The 24,482-nt window shown below is 41.0% G+C and overlaps 1 protein-coding gene across 4 annotated transcripts in view; it reads left to right on the forward strand.

Moving 5' to 3' along the window:
• The window catches only part of mtcl1 (microtubule crosslinking factor 1), a 57,301-nt gene extending 38,643 nt beyond the window's left edge, over nt 1-18,658 (forward strand). The window contains exons 9-17 of one of the 4 annotated variants that reach the window (XR_013779576.1): nt 500-670; nt 3,459-3,626; nt 5,552-5,824; nt 7,419-7,760; nt 8,041-8,117; nt 8,936-10,490; nt 10,697-10,721; nt 12,428-12,485; nt 17,382-17,413. Coding sequence is in view for 3 of the 4 variants with exons in the window: in XM_079348729.1 (XP_079204855.1) it covers nt 500-670; nt 3,459-3,626; nt 5,552-5,824; nt 7,419-7,760; nt 8,041-8,117; nt 8,936-10,490; nt 17,382-17,585 (2,790 nt within the window). In the remaining variant the exon portion in view is untranslated. Of the gene's footprint in view, nt 1-499; nt 671-3,458; nt 3,627-5,551; nt 5,825-7,418; nt 7,761-8,040; nt 8,118-8,935; nt 10,491-10,696; nt 10,722-12,427; nt 12,486-17,381 lie in introns of all 4 variants that reach the window. The other 3 variants (XM_079348731.1, XM_079348730.1, XM_079348729.1) reach the window with 3 other exon arrangements.
• The last annotated feature ends 5,824 nt before the right edge of the window (nt 18,659-24,482 follow it).

Here is a 24,482-nt window from a genome sequence, read left to right on the forward strand (position 1 = left end):
TTAAACCCTCACATCAAGCGACGCCTTCTCTGGCTCCAACATCACTGTATCAATGTGTCAGTGCTCATTGTTGAAGGTATTTTGGACTTTTGTACAAAAGGCATTTTTAATGGACATGCAGAAGCAATACCATCTTTATAGATATTTTCTATATTCTTATTCTTTGCAGCTCTTGACTTTGTATCAATGTGTGTGGATTTCCATTATCCCCCAATGACAATCATCTTAAAGGTTTATCATGTTTTAACACTATATGTTTACTGAAAATAGTTTAAAACTAATTACACGTGTGAAGTTAAATGTTTAAACACCGGTAGTGATCTAAATATAACAGGTTGTTACTGTGCCCTGTGATTTGATGTTTAAAGCCAGGTAACACGTCTGCCTTCAACCCACTGCATGCTGGGAAGGCGAGCCTGAAACAGAATATGCTGGTACAGAAAAAAACAAGTGCATGAATTAAACTACAGGCTTCTCATGGCCGTATCATCTGTTCCAGTTTGAGAAGTTGGAGGGCATCCCAGAGCTCGGAGTGATTACTGAGCATGCGGAGGGCGAGTCGGAGCGAGACGACGGAATGTTTTTACCACAAACTTCAGGGGACGTCTGCGACACCGGGCCCTTCATCCCTCTGCCGTCACCTGACCGTCACCTGCAGCATCAAAGACAGGTACTGACCTGTTTACAAAACCACCGTTTTTTGACATGCTTATTTCATCTGGGACGTTATTAGGTTTTCCAGCACGAGTATTTCAGGCCCAAATGTTGATGAAACCTGGTGAAAGAGTGTAACGCGGTCCACAGACAACAAACCAAGTGTTAAAACAACTGGAACTCTTATTTACATATAAAATAAAATCTTATGGAAATCTAAAATAGTTAGGTCAAATATTGGTCACATTTCACCATCAGATGCTTCATACACACAGACTCTTTATACTTATGTAATAAACTATCAGACCTTTAATGGGCCTTTTATCATTGTTTTCACTCAATGTCATTGTGTGCAAATGAGTGTCTGGCAGCCGATCATTAGAGCTGTGTTGGCGTGGTATGCTGATGAGAATTTTGGCCCAGATAACCAGTTAGAGGCCATAATTATTTTGAGTGCACACAGTTTTGTTACATGCAGAGGAGACATTTTATCCAGACATCGTGTCTGACGCTGTCGGTATCTCAGATGTCCACTTCTTCTTCTGTAAAATAAAGAAAGCCTTTCATGGTGGATGCATAGTTAAGCAGCTGTTTGTGCTCTCATTTTTCTTGCGTTTTGATTTGTCCAATAAGACCTGAAACATGTCAGTAGACTGTTTTAAGATTGATGCCTGACAGCAGAAATGTATTAGTGAACATAGTCACCCATGGCAACCACAGCAGGTAGATACAGATGATACATCCTGCCAGCTGAGGTGACATAATAGTATGTTCATCTGTAGAAAGGTCATTGAAAGTTTTATAGTTGAGACTTCATTCAAGGAGTTTGACATATTGGTGAGGGGGAAAACATCCACTTTCATCCTCCTTGGTGCTGCCAACATCTGATACTGTTGAAGTGCTCGAGTTTATTTAAATACTGTAAATGAGACGCTGAGACTTCTCCCTCTGTGTTTTCTGTGTGCTGATATCATTTAGTGTAGTAAGCTCTAATTATTACATTTGGATACATTGAACGGAAACGTCATATGTTTTAGCAGTTCTTAAATCAGCTTTAGATTTTTAAACACTTCCAATGATAACATTTAGCAGCCATTGTGCTGAGTGGTACTCGGTAACATTTCTTCAGGAAGGTCCTGAGTATGAACCCTGACTGTGAAACGATATATTTAGTCAAATCGTCATGTGTGATGGCACTCATGAGTTCTGTTTAGTGAGATTGATGAGAGAATCGAGTCCCTGCAGTCAGGTGTGTGTGACTGATTAGCTTTGATCAGACCCATGTGTGGGGTCTTTAGAAGTCATGAGAGGTTTTCTCTTGTTGTCTGTCTGTAAGTCTGTATACACAAACAAAGAACTTTCTATGTATTTGCTCTCCGTTGCCTGTCTCTCAAACTATAACTTGGGCTGAAGGATTATTTTGTTGTTATTCCAGCCTTTCATCTTAACTCCTTTGCTTTTTTTGAAGGTTTTTTTTGGGGCGCTCTTTCTGTGCCTTTATTAAAAGGACAGGGCAGAGGAGAGGGTTATTTCATGCTAAAAGAAGGAGACTGCTGGCTGGTTTAGGTTTAGTAGTTTAGTCTTTCACTCACATCTGAGTCTTTTACTGTTTAATGAAAGCTTAATATCTCTGCTGCTGCTTAAGAACATGATTTAAAGACATTGTTTAAAATCAATAATCTGCATTGCAAACGATTGATGAATATTCAACATGTTGAGTTGGCCTCAAGGAGACACACAAGTGCATTTTGGTGTGAAACACTAAACGTAAACAAGTGTCTATTTACAAGAAGTCCATGGGGCCCTTTTGATTTAGAATTAGCCTAAAAGCTAACTATTAAGCTACACTGCTGGTAGCTGGCTAAATTGCTATTCTCTACAGGCAAACATCTTTAAAATCTTTCAATGCCTGTATGATTATATCCTAATGAGTAAATCTATGAAATGACTTTCTTTCTCTCTACTTACAAAAGAATAAAACAAGAAGATTCATTCAGTGATGGTGGGGGTTTCTGTGATTTCCCTGGTCAGACTAAATATACTTGTTTAGTGGCCTTTTGTGTTTTCGCAGCTGAGCTCATTTCATGTTCTCATCCACGCCCACAGAGCTGTAGCGATGTAGCGAGGTTATGGTTTACTCCTGTGCATCCCCACCTCCTGCCAGGACCTGAAGACTGTGTACAGGCGCACCAGCAGAGAATAAAAGCTCTGCTCACACCTCTCTGAGCACACACTCCAGGAGTAACATGCTGTTCTCATCACTGCGACCCAGTGCATGTTGTATAGCCTCAGGCACTCATAAAGCAAAAAACAATCCATCTAAAACGTCTCATGTCCCCCTGAGTAAAACTTGGACTGAAGTAAATCAGCATGCAAGAAGCCCAACAGGTTTTTGTTGTTGTTGCTACTTTAATTAAAGCACGACTCTAAGGGGATGCCTTTAATGTCTTTAATTTCCATTGATCTTTGCAGGGGAAACTTATACCAACAAGCGTTCGTGTGTTCATATTTTAGGTCCATAGGGCAGGACTAAAGAAAAGATAGATGGGAAAGGACAATGATTTAGAAAAAAAAACAGGTCAAGAAGACAGATGGGAAACAGTAGAAGTTCAAGTCAAATTGATTTATAAAGCACTTACAAAGCTGGTTTGTCTCGGTGATAAACAAAGGACACTGGCCCAGATGAAAAGGAGAGACAAGTCTATCAAGATTAGACTAAATCTGGAGAACATGCTCGTGTGTCCTCTGCATGTGATGTTTTAACCTTTACTAATGATGTTTCTCGACGAACTCCCCGTCTGCAGTTTGGGGAGAACCGACAAGTGCTGCAGGCCTTGCGGACGCTGCTGGAGGAGTTTCGAGAGGAGTTGCTCGAGGAGGAGACCCGGCGATGCCAGCTGCAGCAGTCCTACGCCAATGACAAAGCCGCCTGGGAGGTCAAGTGGGCAGAGATGAAGTGCCAGGTCGCACAGGTACAGATGGCGTCTCAGCGCCCACCTTAAAGAGACAGGGCACAATCTGGTGTAAGAAACTCATGGTGCGTTCAGTGAGCAGCGAGGTGACAGTAAACATGCTGCCTTGTCCACGGATGAAATCCCACTCAGGGCAAACGGGTAACAAGCAGGAGAAAAACAAAACAAATCAGCAGCTCTCCTTGGGCTCAACGGTTCTTTCACAAAACATTGGGTTATGATCGGCATCAAAAGTGACAAACACTGAGACGCAATCTGTCAAACATATGAATTTAGCTTTCGACCCAATGTGCCTCTAAGCATTCTTAAGAACACCTCTTAAAGCGCTCTCTTTTTTTCTCAATTTGAGTCTCAAAACACTTTTCAAACCTTTCATCTCAACTAATGAACATGAAAACGAAAATAAGTGATTTTGAACAGATTTTTATTTTGATAGAAACAAAAAACGGATAGGTAAAGGAAAATGTATCCACACATTGCTTTGTGGATAGAGACAATCAAGGCAGTGAGCGGAGGAGACGCTGTTTGAGGTGTGACAGTGTGACACAGGAGGATATTGAATCAGTGTTGTCTTGTGATACAGATGGTCATCGCAGTCGGAGCCCGCTTGTCTGCTGTGTCTATTTGAGATTTCTTTCCCATTGAGAGGCAGAGCAAAACATGGCGGGGGAAAGAAAAGCCTTACAATTAGTTTTTTTTTTTTTTTCTTGACCACAGTGTTGCTATGAAATTAAAAAAAAAACACAAAGTCAGAAGTTGAGCTATATCTGATTAAAAATGTCAGCTTTGGGAACTAATTACGCAGTTTGAGTTATAGGAGGAGGATTATCTTTTTAACTCTGCTGCTCTTAATCTGAACAGCTTTTACATGGTTCATATCCTTCAACAGAGCAGAGGTCGCCGAGGGCCTCAACGAGAACTAATTTAGTTATTTTCCTGCGATAACACCATGTCGAATTCCTCTCCTACTCTGCCGTGTTTCATTTTGATTAAGACTTCAGAAACATGCCTCTAAACTGCTCATCATTACACAGCCCAGCAGAGCAGAGCAGGATGGGAAATTGCTCTCACCTGTGTATTTATACATGGATGGAAGTTATTTTTCGTTTCACTCTTGGATGATATTAATAATGTCGCTCAGGCCGGCTCATGTTTCTGGTGATACACAGTTTAAGACCTCCAAAATATCTGTCTCTATTTATAATGTCTTACATCTTGGCTCCCTACAGTGCAGCCTTGAGTTAGCAGCTATTACCGTACCTGTGACCCTCTCCAGTTTAAAAACCCAATATAAAATTTGACAAGACAAACATTTATGAATGGGAGTTATGTAAGCCAGTGTTTGAAGGGCAGCCTTGACTCGCTCTTCACACTCCAGCGCTGTAGTCTCTGGTTCGTACCGTGATGTTTGGAGATCAAAGCATGCTGAAGATTACAGATCTGCTCTGTTAGGTAAACAGACGCCTCCAGAGTGGCTTCGCTCTGTTCTTATGCTGCTTTGAAGTGATCTTCAGTGCATGTGAATCCTCCGTTTAGAGAGTAGTTAGAAAGTGGAACAGCCCTTACTCAGGTTTAATTTGGTCTGCCTGTCGCACTGTAACAAAACTGAAGAAAGGTCTTTCTTCACCCACTGAGGTTGTAACAAATTAAATTCACCAAAGTCAAACATTGACTGTATACAGTATGGTGGTAGTTTCATTGACGTCAGCCATTGTTGTCTGAAGCCCAGTTTTGAAGCTCCAAGATAGCAGTCGCCATATTGGAAATGCTGACTCCTACTGACTTCATGGCTAACTAGAAGCAGGCAAAGAGGTGGAGTTGTGGCAGCCATATTTATATATGTATATGTATGTAATAAGTGTATATTGCCCTGCATAATAAAAGCATAACAATTAATCAACCAAATACCTTTGCTCTTTGTCCAGTTGGAGGAGGAGGTGCCAGGCAGAGTGCGAGGAGAGGCTCAGGGAGGTGAAGGGGAACCATCAGGAGACCCTAAGAAGGCCATGAAGCAGGAACGAGACGAGCACCAGCGTCTGCTGGCCGAGAGCCACAATACCTCCCTGGACCTCCGTTGGAAGCTTCAGCACGGAGAGAATAGATGGGGTCGTGAGAGGGCGGAGCTCCTGGAGAGGTTTGACCTGGAGCGTCAGGAGTGGGACGGAAGTATGAGGGAGCTCCACCGCAAGATGGAGAGGGTGAGAGAATGGAGAAGAGTCATAAATGACCTTCCTCACTACGTAGAGTTTGCTTAGACTTTTCTCTATGTTGGCTTAAGAGAGACACTAAAAGTTACATCTTGATATGAATACACTGCAGAGTCCGTTTAGCATCATGTGAAAACGGCTCGACAGTATGAAACGTTTTTTATGAGCCAAATTAAGTCATTTAATGACAATGACTATTTAGATCGAAAAAAAAACAAAATCAACAAAATGTAAACTTAACAAACAAATAAAGTCTTTACCTGTCATTTTAGAAAGAGCTGCTTTAAACTGACCTGAAAAGAAAAGAGATCATAAAACAAAAAATTCCACAACTTAAAACAACGAGGCTTGTTCTCACTAAGAAAGAAATATATCTGTGTTTATTATTTAATTTTTCAGCAGATACTAAAGAGACAAAATACCCGAAGGGATCCTCTTCGCTCTTGTTTGGTGTTTTTAATATTCTAGCGAGGTGAAAAAAAAATCCTGAGGAGGATTACTGAATTATTGATCTCCTTTGGGAGATTTAATGAAGCATACTGCAGCACCTCAACTCACTCTTGTTTGATGTCCCAGACAGGAGGTAGAGACTTGAACCGGTTAATATGATATGAAAGTATTAAAATATAAAGCACTGACTGGAATAATAACAACAGGAACACCCTCTGAATACAGCTCCCTTTCACCAGCTCCCAGAACAAAGTGCTGATGCACAAAGCAGGAAGCGGAGATGAATTATTCAGCGGTGTTGCAGCAGATTGTAAAACACAGGTCACTCAGTGAACTTCTCTCACTGGACAAGTGAAGAAGTGTTGTGACTGTTGTGCTTAAACTCTGAACCTGGAACAAGGTACTTGTAATCCTGAATGTAACAGGTAGATAAATGTCTGCACATAGATCACCAGTCAAAACAGTCAATAAATACAAATGATAATAATTAACAATAATGCATGAAAAGAAATAAACTTCAACTGTAACCATTCAAAAATGATGCAGGTACTCAGGGTTTGATGGAGCAATTTTCCAATGTTTCTGTATTTACATGCACTGTAAAGCTACACCTAGCAGCTGATTAGCTTAGCTTTGCGCAGAGAGTTTCCACTTATTATGCCAAGCTATTTATCATTCATTAAAAGGTGCGTGATAAGCATAAAGAGAGAAGAGAGCGGTCTTCATTTTATTGTCTAATCGGCAAGGAAGTGAATAAAAATGTTTCCCTTTAAGTATCAGTGAAGTAGCTCAAACAGGAACGAACGTGGTGAACTATCTCTACCTCAACAAACCTAAAGCAGAGCCTAAATTCAACCTTGGACATAAAAAAAAACATAATCTAAGATAAACAATTTAACAAGCACACATTTGACCCCTGCAGAGGGATTCCTCTGGGCAGTTATGAGGAATAATCATGAATAAAAAAATGAAAGTTAAAGGAGTATTTCAAATAAACTTGAATATTTCTGACGCATTCCTTCTCCAACTTTGATTTAAATATTGAGTGAGTTTGAATTTCAGCTTCTCGTGACAGTGAACCAACCCACCAGTCTGTACTGTCATCAGATTAATCACTTGATACTTGTGATTCTAGATGCAGAGAGAGCTGAGCACAAGACGAGGAGAGGGCATTGACGTTAAAGAGGGCCACAGAGGAGTGTTTTCGCCTCAGGACAGTCCGTGCAACGCCCCACGATCACCACGTTCCCCACGCTCCTCTCGCTCCCCATGTACGTCTACACCTATCTCTGCCCCGCCCGTGCGCTCCCACTCTGACTCTGAGGCCATGCTGGAGGAGCAGGGTGCTGCCATGAGGCTTAAAGGACCAACAGAGAACCTTTTCCTGGATGCTCTGTCTCTGGACCCCCTCAGCGGCCTGGAGGTCCCGCCTCCCTGCAGACTGGAGAGTGAGAAGCGGTTCCCCTGCATGAAGGAGGTAAAGCAGTCAAGCAGTCAAGACTTTATTTTAAACTCCTTTAGGACTTTTTAAATTGTTGTAAAACAGACTGAAATTAATAGTGATACCTCATTCTGACCTGTCAGACAGGCTTATGAAAAAGCCCCTTTTCACAGCAAAAATTGAAACGAGCATTTGTCTGTCATAAGAAAGCAGAGAGAGATTTAATAATGTCACTGTTTCTTTTCGTCCGTGTGTAAAACATCCTTCACAGATATTTCTACCAGATGACCTAACTGTTGCACCTGTTGTGTTTCAGGCTCTGAACGAGATTGCAGAGAGTGAAGGTGAACCTGAGTATCCAGAGGAAGAGATGGGCGGGGGGAGTCTGCTCAGGTAACCTCATGAAAAGCTTTCACAATCAGATGAAAGACTCTTTTAAATTCATTGAAAGCTGATGCATTTTAATGGATGTCAACATCAAACACACTAAACAACTTAATTCCACCTCGTTTGCTGCTGAAACAACAATCTATGTGGAGATAGTCTGTTGAATCTATTTGTTAGAGAATATCCATAATTACTTAATTTATGTGCAATGTTAATTCACTGTTCCTGATGTCAGACCTGGAACAGTTCAGCTTTGTGTAGAGACCAAGGACAGTTTGGAGAGAGTCAACAGCTCTCTCTGATATCTGCAGAGACGTGTGTTTGAACTTGTTGTTCACTCCGGGCTCCAAGACGTCATAGATTATTCTATGTGGGTCAATGTGACACGACCCTGATAATGACACTATCTTTTTGAATATATGCAGAGCCTTTGGAAGTGTTTGGCTGATATAACCATAATTGTGACGTTGAATCATGTCTCCTCAAGTATTCATCTGAGTCCAATGAGTCTTATTGTGTGGAGTCAAGTCTTGATCATTTCCTCGACACTATTCACTTATTAGTTACTTAAAGTGACAGTGACTTCCACCCTGTGGATTTTTCTTCCAAGTGTCTTTTATTGTGAAGGAGTGTTCCAGCTGGCTCTGCTGTTAACTTATCTATACATTTTTAAAACATTAAAAGGCATGAAGCTGTTTTCTAAAAATACACACACTTAGGATTTGTTTCAGGAGCAAAATAATAATAAGATGACCTTGTTTGGTTGTGATGCGTGGTTTCCCTGCTGTTAAAGTTAAAAAACTTGGTGTGTGTTTGTTTTCCAGAGCAAAGTCTGTGTGCTCAATGAGCGACTTCCAACGGCTAATGGACAGCTCTCCGTTCCTCCCTGACAAGACTCGCCTTGGTGATCAGGGCCAAGATGACATGACCCCTCCTCTGTCCCCAGATGACCTCAAGTACATTGAGGAGTTCAACAATAAGGGCTGGGACTTCCCATCATCCACCACTGGCCAAGGTGCTCTTCGAGAGGCATGGCCTGACAGACCACCTGAGGCCAGGGGAGCAGAGCCCATTCTTGATCCATTCCAGCCAGCCTCCTGGTTCCTTACCACCAGCGCCACCCTAACCACCAGCACCCTGAGCAGCCCCGAGCACTGCCACAAGTCCCCACTGAGGGGCAACGGGGCAGGGGCGGCAGGGATGGGACTGGAGCACTGTGGGGTGCACATGCTCCACAGCCCCACCAGGCCTGGAGCAGCTGAGTGTCCTACTGCCCAAGACCCAGACTTCCTGTACGCCAAAGGGACCAAAGCCAGGGGAGGAGGAGAGGCTGGGGTGGGATCCAGCGGGCCTGATGAGGTCTTCAGCAGTGGGAGGTGGCCTTGTGGGCTTCTGGAGGGTGGAGGGTTGAGGACTTCTCCTAACCAGTCTCCTATCTACACCTCTTCTCTGGAACTTCAGCTCTCCAGGAACCTGAGCGACGACATGAAGGAGGTGGCAATCTCTGTGAGAAACGCCATCCGCTCTCCGCCAGGGCCCATTGTCCGGGATTCGGCCTGCCAGACTAATGGGTTCACCACACGAGGCACTCAGACCACCCAAACCATCAGTGTTGGTCTTCAAACAGACTTGCTGAGGAACCTGACCAGCAGTCCCCACCGCTGCCTCACCCCTAAAGGTGGCAACACACCTGTATCCTCCCCGTCACGCAACACGAGGAAGATTCAGTACTCCCCCGTCATCCAGAGTAAGTTTGAGCGACCCTGCTGCTCACCAAAGTACGGCTCACCTAAACTTCAGCGCAAACTGTCCGCGTCCAACAAAGGAGAGCTACCAAACACAAGCCGTGCCCCAACCCCCACTACCCCACAGAAGGGCAACAGCGAGTCAGCGTGGGCTCGCTCCACCACCACTCGCGACAGCCCCGTCCACACCACCATCAACGACGGTCTCTCCAGCCTCTTCAACATCATCGACCACAACACCGTCGTCTATGACTCCATGCAGAAGTTCAACAAGTCCCCCAGTCGCTCTCGCCCTGCGTCCACTGAGCCCGGCCCCGCACAAGGGGCTCTTGCCACAGACCCCAGGAACGCCCAGGAGTGCCTACGGACTGCTCGGGGGCGCTCACCCAGCCCTGTGCAGCTTATAGTGGAGACACAGGGGGACAAAAACCAGGAGGTGGTGAGCATACGGCAGGACCTGTCAGCCCCGCCAGGCTACACACTGGCTGAAAACGCAGCTCGCATCCTTAATAAGAAGCTGCAGGAACAGAACTTTAGAGAGGAGAGGAGGCTGCAGGCTGGAACACAGGGCGGCCAAAGCAGAGACAGCAGCAAGCAGGCAGACTCAGACAGAGGACAGTCTGGATGTATAGAGGTAAATATACAGGCGCACTGGATCCATCGCTTCATCTTTCATTTGATCTGGGGTCCATGTTTTATGACACATTAATATTTATGACTTTGCCTTGGATTTGACTTGTTATGCTTAAAGACAAACATTAAGGCATGTATGGTTAATTTGAGAAAAAGCTAATCAACTACATAATAATATCACTAAAAATGTTAATGTTCTTTTCTCAGATCGAAAGCACTGACTGATGCAATGGTAATGTCAAGATATTTAACCTTTTTTAATAATACTGGGCTTTCCTTCTTTGCTATGTGTAGACACTCTTTAAGGTTTCTTCTTCTTCTTCTGTACTCTCTTTTTGACTGTAGCAGCTTTCTTAAAGCGCTGCCTTTTTTTTCTGTGCTTGAACTTTCACTAAGGCCCGACCAAAACCAGATGTGTCTGATAATTGGAAAAGGAATTCATATTTTCTCATTAATCATTCAGTGGGATTGTAGCTACAAAGGAACACTGAATCTCAGATCCGTCCAATTAATTCCCACCCCAATTTTCATTCATGTTAAACACAAACAAAGAAAAGCGCTGATTTTACTTGATAAAATGTGCGCTCTGACCGGTTGGTCGGGCCCTTGTTCACCACCCATTCAGTGGACCTAAGGGAAAAATAAATCACAGATACATATACTGGCATGCCTCTCATTTGTCTCTCCAAACGGATTAAAAGTTCAAATAAGTGGGGTCAGGCTGTGATAAGGCTGTATATTAAAACTATGTACCACAGAGATGATGCAGATTTAAAACCATTATATGTCAGTAAAAACATTATCCCACATATGGTGATTAATATGTCCACTAACATCAAGGTTTTTCACCAGCTGCTCTTCACTGATCTGCAGAACAGACAGATTAAAGTCTCATGTGTTTTGATGGATGATTGCATAGTCTGTGTTTCCTGCATTCATCCACTAAATAGTGCTGTGACCTATGTGGATATAGAACAAACTAATGGATTGTGACAGTACTGAAGCACGCAATGTGTCTATACTTTAATGTAGGACCTGGATCATTTAATGCTTCGTTTTGGTTTTTGATTCAAGTAAAGAGATAGAAAAGAGGAGTGGGGAAAAAACATTAGACCTCTATTAAACCAACGGAGAACAGATTTTTCTGGAGCTCTGTAGAGGGATCCGACAAAGCAAATAAAACATACTTGTTTGGTTTTCAGGCTCCAAATTGCATTTGGTTAAGTGATGACTATAATCAATTCACTGTTCAGTAGTTTGGTTTATAAATATGTGGAGAATTCCTACCTTTCGGACTACAATGTGGTGTTTATAAACTCTCCCCATCAACACTAACGGTTAGTGTGATGTACTTTTAGTTAGTTCAAATACGGACAAGCAGAAAAACTCAAAGTCGTAATATTTTATATTATGCTGGATAAAAGACTTCAAGCAAAAACTATATATAAAAAAAACTGAAAGAAATTTGTGGTTTGATTTGTTGTCAAATCATCAGTAATACAGTCAATAAAACACATTGAACAGTGCATGTGAGAGTGTACTATAAGTTGAATTATTGAGATAGTCATGTCATTGGAGATTTTGGAAAATCTCTCTGCGCACAAAACGTGGCCTCAGGGTGTATTTTGTGTCTAATCTCCTACCCCAGGTTTGAAATATTCTTGGCAGGTCTTTTTGAACGTTTGGCTGGTGTACAATAAGATCCAACTTCCCATTTTGTTTTTTCCAGGTCTAAAGTGAATGGGTGTGTGTTAACTGCTGTCTGTGTTGTCTGTAGAAAATGTCTGCCTCCTTATTTCTCCTGGTCAACCTTTCTGCCTTGATATGCTAGACTTATCCTTTTTGCCTGATTTTACCAATTAACATTACCCGCTCTATTTTCCCTCTTCCTCCCTCCTTTTCTCCCCCTCTTCCTCACTGTCCACTGCTCTGATCCAGAACCACACTGTCATACTAACAACTCCTTGGGGACTCTAACTCTGCTTGTCTCCGTGATGTAAGTTCCTCTTCCTCTATGACCTTTGTCGAGGGGTTCACCAGCCACACGGACCTCTCACCTCACGCCCCGCAGACCTCCCCCTCCTCACCCTCTCCATTAATGCATGCTTCACAGGGCAACAGAGTGACAGTGTGTGAAGCCATCGGAGTGGTGTCAAAAGTTGTGCGACGGCCATCCACCTTATTCTCTGTGTTAATGTACGCATGCTATGTTTTTTTTTTGGTAGAAATCATTTATTTTTTCAAAGGACCATAGTGGTGATTCTGCATGTGTTAGCCCATCTACCATAACTCACAACTACTATTTCCGATACCATACCATCTAGTTTTAGAGATTTAAACAAACAATTCCAGAACAATATGAAAATCAACCTCAGTAAATCTAAAAGAGATACCGCGGGAAAGGCAGCTAATTACAATTCATATGTTGTGTCTACAGGAGGTCAAGAATATTGGCTGTCTGGAAATTATAACTCCTTCACCACTCACATAAAATGTGGCATAAAACATAGCTAACTTCAACATTAGCTAGCATGCTTAAGCTGAGTTTACCACAATTTAACAAAGGCCGCTGACATTAGCCAATGCTACTGTAGACACATTGCTAGTGAACACAATATTTGACCCTAAAATTGTTATTTAACTTCTTCTCGATGCAGGATTTATGCTATCCAGTGACTTTCAGTGCAAAACAATAATTGTTGGTATAGACAAAGAAAAACATAACATGGCTAACTTTGACATTAGCTAGCATGTGTTATCTGATCTGACTAAGAGCGAATGAAGGCTGCTTACATATAATATCATAATAACAAACCTGGTCTGAGAGATGTGTTTTTTATTTATCACCATTTATGTTAGCTTCTCATTGGTCACTTTCATTATGCTTTTTTTTTTTTCAAGGCTGGTGTTTGGTGTAATCTAAGGGATTGATCATTCTAAAAAACATTAGGTGCCAACATTTTCTCTGGAAATAGACAAATTCTATTTTTGGATTGCTTTCTTGCTTCAGTCATATTACCTAAACCTCAGGAACACAGATTATGTAACAGAGGTGGGCACAGTTGCTCAAATATTTAAATTTGATAATTGTTGATCCAGTCGTGACATATACTTTGATAACAGTTAGTCGATAATCTACAAATGATAAGAACTTGATATATTACTACTTTATTCACTTTAGAGGCTCTCTAGAAGTACTTCAGGGTAGTTCAAACAGAATTTCACAATAAAAGCCCTGGGGCAAGACTGTGGCTTGTTTTCCATTAAGCTCTCTGAAATACAGGAGGCAATTTGCTCTTGCTCAGGTTGCAAGTAAGAGCAGAGTTTGGACATAAACGAACACCAAGTTTATCAGAAGGTTTTGACAAAAGCTTTCCAAATTAATTATCTCTAGGTAACATATGATACTAACATGAGCTAGACTGGTAATGTTTGCCATCTACAGACATTTTCAGATTCCAAGCTGAAATACAAACTTATGGGGAACCTAAAAACTAGAAATTAACGAACTGAGAAAAACTACCTTGACAATAACTAAAACATTATTTGTGGACTAATAAAGAAAGTTGACTTGACTTGAGACATTAGACCAGTTGTGCAGAATATGATTTGCCATTGATGGGGATAAAAACTACAAAATCACCAGCATGGTCCTTTAAAGAAAAGTCACAAAATCACTTCATGTGTGAACAAGAACACGTGAAACACGAAAAGAAGAACATTTTGGTTGTTTAACACGTTTCCTAGCACAGGTTGTTTGTTGTCTTTTGGGACCCTGTGCAGCTTCATGTGGTTTGTTTTATGACCACGTTTCTACCAGGGTGTCACCCTGTTCAGCTGGATTGACTGTGATGTTTTCTTGTGATGTTTCACTTTTTTTTCACCCTTCTGTCCCCACAGTGTTTTCTTTCCTCTTCACTCTTTTAGCTCCCCCCAGCCATTCTCCCACACTAACAAATCCTCCAAAGACTAACCGAAGAAGAAAGCTGCTAACTCTCCTCTCTTTCTATTTTCTGTCACCTGTCGGGTTGTGTTTGATGTGTGGAGGATATTAACCTGTTCAGAGGTCCATTATGCATGCTTAAAGGAAAAATCCACCATCACCTTATCTCAAACTGTTAAGCCATGTAGTGAGGAGCCTCTCATGATTGGATCTGTCATTTTATTTTTTATTTAACCAGGAAAGAAAAGTCATTGAGATTAAAAATCTCTTTTTAAGAGTGTTCTGGACAAGACAAGCAGCAACACAAGTAACAGACAACGAGCAGCCATCCATACAAATACAAAAATACATCCTTAGGCAATTAAAGGACACAAATCAAACAGATCTGAACAGCAACTGTTTTTCAGGGTCATCCACAAATATATCAGGGAGAACATCTACAGCCAGATGTCTCTGCCTCCAAGTCATTTAACTTCTGTGATAAAGTTCCTTATTGTCCCACGTTTCATTAACTTCCCTTATACACCAAACCAAAGACTTGGGGTTTCATGCAGAAGAAATCTTTGGAAAATACTTTTGTGTTTTGGTGCCTTGAATAGCTGGAGCAAGAGGCGTTATCAAACAAATCTTGGTAACGATCAGATCGAGTGCTTTTTATACAGTAGGTTTGAGATTTGAGGGTTGATAGCTTTTTCTCTTCCTTTCATCATCTGAAGTGTTTGGTTATAATAAATGTTTATTTGCCATGCACAAAGAGACAAAACAAGAAGATTATCCCTTCTCATTGAAAACCAAATTGAGAATCAGGTCGGTTGCATTGGATCGATCACTTATAGTTCGATGTTGGAAAACAGTCAGCAGACTGCGGCTGCTGTAATATATCTGACAGCTACATGCTTATTTAACAACCAGCAGATGTGAAGTGTTAATTGTGAAAATAAATGAAGATGCACAAACTTTTGATCAATTGTGATTCGTTTAGAGGGAAGTTTTTGCTCTTTTGGACCAAATGTGAACCAAACGTTTTAGTTTTGAGCCTCCAAACCTGACATTTGTCTTGTTCAATAGCAATATGGTCCAACAGTTTTAAATTCTTATCTCAGACCAAAAGACCTTGACGTAACACGCTATGAAGAAAGCACTTTTTTGTGTGAAATCTGTATCAGTTTACATTATAACTAAACTGAACATTTACAGTCGTCATGCAGCTAAGTGTCCATCATGACAAAAAACAACATTCGACATTGTGTGGGAGTTTTAAGGTGGATTTCTCCTTTAAGGTTTTCATTAACTGTGCAGTCAAGGCTGAAGTGAATATGTTCAGGTTGCTGTTTTTAATAACCACGTCTGCATACTGACTTTCTTTGCCACATTAATGGTGCATGATCTGTGCTCTTGTGTGATCTGATGTATTAGTATCACAGAGGAAATCTTGTATTTATCCACAAGCTGCTCAGTATTTCCTGTGTGTATCCAATCCATCAGTTGCATTCATTAAGAAATAATTTATGGATGGAGACTCGTTCTTTATCTGGGATTTGTGTTTCCTGCCAGTTCTTCTAAACCCTCTGCGGGTTCTTGACACGTCACTCTCTTGCGGATCCATCTTTTCACTCGTCTAATTTATTTTTTCTTTAATGTCATCCATCTCACACCACGGACCACCGCCTCACCACCGTGTACTTTAAGCAGAACAAGTTTGTCACTTTGTGTCCCGCCACCCTTCAGCGGAAATCTTACGCCTCGAGACAAGCTATTTATAAATCAGGCTGGTGGTGTGATGTCCTCCCGGTGTGATCATTCACCCAATCACAATCTGACATCATACTTGGGTGGGCGCGCTACTTTTCTCTCATCTTATTGCCCTCTTTTTGTCGTCCAAAGGGGAACAGATGTATAGAAGTCAGCATAGATTACACACCTGCTGAAATATACAAATACTATAAACTTCAGTGTTAGCATTATTCGGTGCCTGTGACTTTATGTCGGCATGCATTATATAAAAATAGACGTCGAGACACCACATCCATGTTAAGCAGGACAGTTCTGTCCTTCAGCTGACTCCAGCAGTCTCCTCTAAAGTTGCTGTGTGTCATCACGCACCTATAAGAGAGAAAGTGTTGGTTCAGCTCTATGGTATTTATCATCTTATGTGGCTTATATTAACAGTGCAAACAGACAATTTTAACTTACACATGAAAAACAAATGAACCCAACATCAAGTAAGTATGCAAGAATAGAAATCCAGTTACACTGCATAACCAAGCACAATTATAAACACGTATGTCACAAATGTTGTATGTGTTGATAAAAGGACCCGACTAGTAATTGGCCTCATATGTTTATCATGATTGTTGGAACAGGTGTGTCACAAGTAAACTCAACAGTTCTAGCAGCTTCTGTTTTGCATCGCGGTGCGTCTGCTTACCTGAACAGACGGCTCTTTAGTTCAAATGTGATGAAATGGTTAAACTTCTTTAAAAATGAAGCTGTACAGTCAATAAAATCTTGCTCAAACCATGGTGGTATATTTGACCCAGATAAAACGCTTGTACCAACCCAAAGAGCAGTAACCAACTTGGTGCAAATAGTCCCTTAATTGACCTCAGAGACAAATCCAAATTTAAGGTATTTATTTGGGAATTGAGCTTTTGGTGATATGACATTTTTCTTATAAGGATCCACTGCAGGACTAGTTTGAACAGAAATACTGTATAATCCAATACTCAAAGTTTAACATTTAAAGAAAATGCTCAGGAATTATCTTTCTGTTTTTTTAACATCTTTGTTATTCTTCTGTATTAATATTATTTATACATCTGCCCCATGCTTTCTCATCTTTCTTTAACTTGTGTTTCTCACTTTACGATATTTCCACTTTCTGTTTCTTCTCAGCAGTCACACCCTGCTACTCTCCCCTCCTTTCTGACTGCTTCTTGTCATTGGCAGGACCTGCCTCGCTCTCCAGTGGCCCCGCCCTTGGACTCCTGCTTCCTGAGACCGGCCCGCCCGGCTAACCAGCGACCCCCCTCGCGGTGGGCAAACTGCTCTCCCTCCTCCTCCCCTAGTTGGAGCGAGGGCACGAAGAGGAGGTTCACCTTCCCGCCATCGGGGCATCGCAAGACCATCCTGGAGGGTGAGGAGCCAGCGTGAGTCCTGTCCTCTACCTCCTCTCACTCTGCTCCACCTCAGCCTGAAGACCCAGTACCTCAGAAACCCCGCCCAACAACTCCAGAGACTCCGAAAGGGGGGAGCCAGAAGCGGGGGTTTTATGATCAATCCAGTAGCACCAGCTGACCATGGAGGAACCAGAAGAACCTGGAATGTACTGTAATAACATAAAAAAGTCATAATACTGACATTTCCATAAGAGGTGCCTGCACACATTTCAGTTCATAATCACCCACGTGTGTGTATATATGTATTTATTACATATATGTATTTTTTAGTTGTCATTCTGAATCTTATTTTCAGCTAAAACCTGAAGGTCAGCTATTGGATTTGTTTACACCTTTAGTTTACTCTTTTCTTTTCTACATACAAATATTGCATCAATACGTTTTCAAAGCTTTTTATTTTTTTGCAATAAGAGCATACCTTTATTTTTGGTTGCCAGCATTTAAAGCTTGATTTTTTTTTTTGTTTAGTCACAAACATCAAGCAAACAAAAAAAAAAAAAACGACTTCTGCTTATATGGGTCTGAAGCAGAGACACATGATGTCATTTCTGATGCTAATGTACTTAATTTATTTTACGTTGGGATGAATGTTTGACTCCATAAACATGTAGAAGGGTGATAACAACATGGATAACCTTATGCATATTTGGAAGGCAGTTGTACAAATATCAGTGAAATATTTGCATGCCTTTTGAACACTAGCACTTTAGTGCATGTACATACAAGCTCTAGTCTTTTGTGATCACTCAGCTCCGCTGTGGGGGGCACGCGGGGCGCTCGGTGTTGTGAAAGGAACTCTCGAGATGTTGTCGTTGTTACATGATTTGCATCGATTTAAGAAGAATTTTTAAGTAAATTATTGTACCTTCTGGGCTGTCTTTGTACAGTTGTTACTATTGGATATGAATTACTTTTTTTCTTTTAACAGGAAAAAAAGGGATTGTGGCAAAATCTGAATGTTTTCAATGAAGTCTATGTCAAAATGTCTAAAGATATATAGTCTTATGTAAATAGTAAATGGTAATAAACATGAATGTGTATTTACAAGACTTTCCCCTCCTGTGTGATTTTATTGTATCTGCTGGGAATCCTTTTAAAATCTCTATCTCTATAAAGGTTAGGTTCAGCTCATGATTGATTTCATTAGACCTTAGAGTTTGTGCTCTTGGCATAGGCGGATGCTGGAGCAGTTGTGTGTGTGTGTGTGTGTGTGTGTGTGTGTGTGTGTGTGTGTGTGGATTACATTTGCAGAGACGACAGGATTATAGTGGGTCAGGGGGGACAGACACACACACACACACAGATAAAAAATGTGAGTAAGAAGATTGTGCCTCCCAGAAGTGAAATCCTCTTGCATCACGGTCATACATGTTCCACCTTACTCATGTTACTCAGCTTGTCACGCAAGATACAGATAGTCATTTAAACCCAGACAGGGCAGCTTAAAAAGTCACCAGCCTGACCTTTGTATTGTCTATGTACAGTAAAATCAGTTTATGTGATATTGTTGTTATGGAAAATTGAATCCACTGCATCTTTTACATCAGGCTTTAAAAAAAAAAAAAAACCTCATGGTTGGATTCCCATCAATCAATATGTTATTTCAAAACACATCGATGTCTTGATTCAATTTAATCCATCATGAGCAAGCATTTTGTGCACAGTGACAGGTCAAACTCTTCGTTCGTGTTGTGAACAGGTCAAACAACAGTGACAGGTCAAATCTTCCCTTTAAGAGGTAGAAACTTTAAACAGAACTGGACTCATTGTTGGACAGCAATCTGCCACAACCTGCCTGACCGAGAGGGAGAACGAGAGTCAGACAGAAATCTGACAGTATATTCATCGTCACACTGGGAGTCAGGCAGGTCCACGGCAGCAGACAGTCCTCAGTGTCCTCAGTTTGGGTCTTGAGTATATCTACTGGTGTTATTTTACCACTTGCGAGTGATACACAAAATGATGTATTTTGTAACCAAGAGCAAAAAGAAAAGTTTGAATGTTTAAGGTGTGTTTCTGTTTCTCGAGAGCGATATTGCTGCCAGCTAATAGAGACAAATCGTCATATATCTTGCTTTTATTCAGCTCATTTCCTGCTTTTCGCATCCGAGAAGTACAAGAATCAAATCAGTAATTTTAAAACGGTTGATTTTATTGGAAAGCTCTGGGTCTTTATTGGCTCTGAGGGACAGGAGCTGATCGTAAGAAGGAGCGCGAGGGGGAGAGATAAAGAGAGCTGAAGGCCCCTGTATACCTTTCACAGAGTTATTGCCATGAATAATTAATGCATCACGGGAACTGCTGATGGCACTGAGCAGATCAGCGAAGGGAAGAAGAAGTAGAAGAAGCTTTTACTTTCATCTGCCCTGAGAGAAACCCCCCACTTCTGAATAATTTAGACTCAGTCACACACACGTTTAAATACTGGACTGTGCTTTGATGTCAGCTGCAGAAACAGAGTCGTGAAACACAAAGCCCCGCCCTAACTTGCACAGAGGTCAGGAGGTGGAAGTGAAATCCTACTGTAGGTAAAATCTTCAAAAAGATTACATTTGTTTGACGTTTTCAGAATAAAGTGTCTGTATGTGGCCTTCATCTCATTACAACATGGCCATTGCTTTGAAAAAAACAATGTGTTTGTTTGTAAAATGTGACGTATGTGTGTTTTATAACATATTACAGCTGTGATTTATGTGGAGGAATGGGACTCAAATAATAGTTAAAACATCTGTTTCACAGCCCAGACCAAAGCACTATGAAGATGATTACACCGACCAAACAAGACACATGTCAGGTATTTGAACAATTCCTAAAGAACTGTGATATTTGATTTTCACAATGCTGTTCAGAACTCCCCAGCGAAGGTGCTCTTCCATCTTGTGTATTTATGACCACAGCTATCATTTCCCAGCTTTTTTGAGTACCGGTAGTTTGTTCCTTTATTTGCCTTTTTTTTTTTCATTTGTCCAAAATGTGTGTAACTCATTGCACAACGCTTTCAGAAAAATCCTACCAAGTGGAAACCATATCTCTAAATTAAAAATGCACAGAATTTTAGTTCAATATTGAGCCATCCAAGGGGGAAAAAGCTGACTTTGATCGTCACATGCAATACTCGCAATTTTGACCATCTCTCTGAAATTAAACACTCGTTTGCAAAGTCACCTGCACCTGATCCAATTAAATGATACGACAAACGAATGAGGCATCAGGAAGGTCACTGAGTCAGGACATTCAGTGACAAATATCTGCTATGTCAAAGTGAAGCTTTTGTCTTTGTCAAGACACAAAATAAAATGACCCTGCCTCAACATTTTTTGAATATCTCACTGCATTTACTACGTTGTTTAAATCATATTAAGCTGAAAACAAAATTACCCAGCGACGATTCAATCTAAGCGACAGTTCACTTAAAGTAAAAACAATCATTTCACATACAGAGACTTCAGGTGTTCTTTAGACGTTTAGTGAACTGTCTGCATCCCTCAAACAAGGTCTTCATGAAGCTGCTTTTCAATACTTGATCTGACTTTTGTCTGTGATTGTAAAAGGTATAAAAAAAGCAACGTTTTCATCGCCGACTGTGATGAATAATGCAGCGTCGGCTGTCTCGACTTCTCTTGTCAGATTGTTTAGACCGGTTTTCCCTCACGTTCTTAAATCTTTGTGTGAAAGACTAAACAGATCCAAGAACCTCTCGTTTCCTCTTTGTCTTGTTACGGGGAGTTTACAGCAGCTGCCTGAAGATCAGCTGAAAGTTAAATCCGAACACTGAGGATCAAAGGGTTCAGCAGGTACAACATTATGCTCCTCCTACTCACAAACTACTCATTTAGTCCAAACCTGTCCGCAATTTGCCCTCAGAGATTTTCCTTCCCTGACTCTGTGCTCCCATGATTTTTTTTCAATAGCTCATATTCCTTATTGCATTTTTTTTTTTCCACTTTTTTTGTGTTACTGATTAAGCAGACTGTTTCTCCTGATGGAAGTCCTTAGAGCTGCCAACATAATAACTCACAACACAAACAAAGCTGCAATCGACGGGGTACATCCTTGACTGTTCGCCAGATAATCCCAGAACTGTTAAAAACTTGTTCAACCATTTTGAATTAAGCTTTACAAGAAGGTTTTTTTCAAGTACATTTAATCCAATTACCTCCTCTGATTTATGAATGAGTAGTTACCTTTTCTCTCTCTTTAAAAGCATTAAAGATACAAAATAAACTGATGACTAACAGCATGTGAAAACTGACATTGATAAAGATGTGTTTTAATCAGTTTTACTAAACTGCCCTCCGTCTCTATGTCCTGCTGACAGAATTAACCTCTCTGAGGCGCCATGCTGCCTCAGTAAGCATGCAATCTGTCAAAAACGTGGATCCTAAACTGCACAAGACTGCAGCTGTGTGCAAGGCCTCAAACACACAATGAGTGACACAATAGGCCTGTCTGTGCCATTAGCTGAGAGGTTGTCATGCCAACGTTACAAAAAAAGGCCCACGCTCCACACAGGCAAAAGGTTTGGCCGTAAGGAGAATTCATATTGAGCCAGAGCGTTTGCCTGGAGGCCCTTCACTTCTCTCCACTTTCTGTTACGTCATTATTCATGTGGGAAAAAAAGACGGTCCTCTTCATAAAGCTCCTGCAGAGGCCCGCTGACCAGAGTGATGGCAGCTACCAGTGTGTTCATACTGGGGAAACAGTGTGGTAGTAGACTTGGTGTCAAGTTTTCTTTCCTTATTTTGAGGGGAGTTTAGCTCCAAAAGACATGCACCATTGTGTAAGTAAACAGACAGTTTCTTTGTGTTGACAAGTGTGACGACCGTTTGAACCCTGAGCTAAAGCAGCAGGACCGTAGCTCAGGCTGGCAAGGAACCAGAAAAGAGGTGTCCAAAAGACCTTCAGAAATCTGGCTACTAGATGTGAGCTGGGGAAGTTAGCGGTGGATGAAGCAGTCAGATCATTAACTCATCTGAAGCATCTAAAATAATGTGTAAAAATCTTTCATTTATATGTCTATCTGTCGAGGCAATATTGCACATTTTAAGCTTAATGATGTTGGTTTTCTTTTGCCAACAGGCAATATCTGAAGCAATGTTTGTTCATCACCCAACATGAATCAGTGCAGGTTGAACCTGTGTACTGATGTCCTTTTTCCTTTGGCCTCTTCTGAGTAGTATTGAGACTTTAAAAAAAACATTCAAATCAAAAGAAAAGAATCATATTCAACACACAGTCAAACAAAAAAATTAAAGTGTACAGCATTGAACAAGATGCACTTTGGATTACTATTAAAGCAGTGTCCCAAATGAAGGTGCAGGATTAAAATGTGCACACTTTAAAATGTACAAGATTATTCTTTGGATTATCTTTGACCAGTAATTGACCTCCTCAAGGTTATTTAACTATTTTCCCCTGACAACATACAGTACCAGTTCAAAATCACAAATATTCAGCAGGCTTCAAGTTCAGTTGGACCATCTGTCTCTCTTTTGAAATGCAAAAACAAAAAGACACCATTCATTTGGTGCCTCCTTGATTCCTCTTTTGTGTGCGTAATTTGCTTTGGACATGCCCAGTCTCACATATACACACACACACACACACACACACACACACACACACACACACACACACACACACACACACACAGCTCACATCTTTGTGTCGCTCACAGTGGGACTCTGCATCTAAACAAGCTGGGATGTATGGAGACACCTCGGGGTCCTACAACATCTGAAATTCTATCTCTCTGCCTCTCTGTTTATTTCTCTCTCTCTCTCTCTTTTTTCTCTCTGAGCCAGTGTGATACTGCTTCAAAAAACAATGACGAGGGATTTTGGGAAGTAATCCTCCAGCGGCTCAGGGTTGAGGAAAGTTGAGGAAGACTAACAATGAATCCCTCAAAAATAATGCACTCCTTTTTCCTTCCAGATTAACATTGAAGCCTGTAAATTTAATATATTGACTGTTGGCAAAATCTCTAAGGTGTATTTTAGTCTACTGCCTAACCCTTTTGACATCATTGTAATCCATTCTCAGTGTGAAGTCTATTTATACTAAAAATAAGACATATAAAACATTGATTTAATACTCTTCGATCGTGTTGTGAAACGACTCCAGGAAAAAATCAGAAAACAAAAAGGAGTCAAAGAGAATAATGAGTAAGCTTCATTTGTCTGATACTGGCAGCATTCTAAGTGCAAAAAAAGAAGCACGTAATGTGATTAACCATGTGGGGACCGGTCCTCATAATGTCTAACAAAAGCAATGTCCCCTTGATGTATGTAAAACAAGAACACAACCACTAGAGTTGTATGAGAAATAGATGACATGTCTTCATACCTAAACAAAAGTCTGTACCTGAGGAGTCCTCGCTAGAAGAAGGAGCTGATAGCTGCTGACAAAGCAGTCCTGACGGAGTGGCAGTCAGCTGGATAGTGACACGCAGCAACACATCAGCATAGAGGATGATGACATTATGGCACACAATGAATTATTAATAATCTGCTCCTGCATTGTAAAGATTGATCCATCTATTCAATATATTCATCCATTTGTAACGATAAGGCGAAGTGCAGCGAGAATCTTCTCAACATTTATCATAAACATTCAACAGAAAAAAGATTATATTAATACTTGTCATTGTGAAACTTGTGAAATTAATTTTAAAGAAGAAATGTTCACTCCTCGTGAAGCACCCTACCTTTCTACAGATACAAATTGATCTCACCACTTTTCTTTATGAAGAACCTTGACCTCGGAATTATTGACATGTTTGCAAGATGCATAAACGTGTGTGTGTGTATGTGTGTGTGTGTGTGTGTGTGTCCTTAATCTGCTCTGCATTTATTATTATTGTGCTAATTTT

Source organism: Symphodus melops, assembly GCF_947650265.1.
Source record: "Symphodus melops genome assembly, chromosome: 7".
Classification (NCBI taxonomy): domain Eukaryota; kingdom Metazoa; phylum Chordata; class Actinopteri; order Labriformes; family Labridae; genus Symphodus; species Symphodus melops.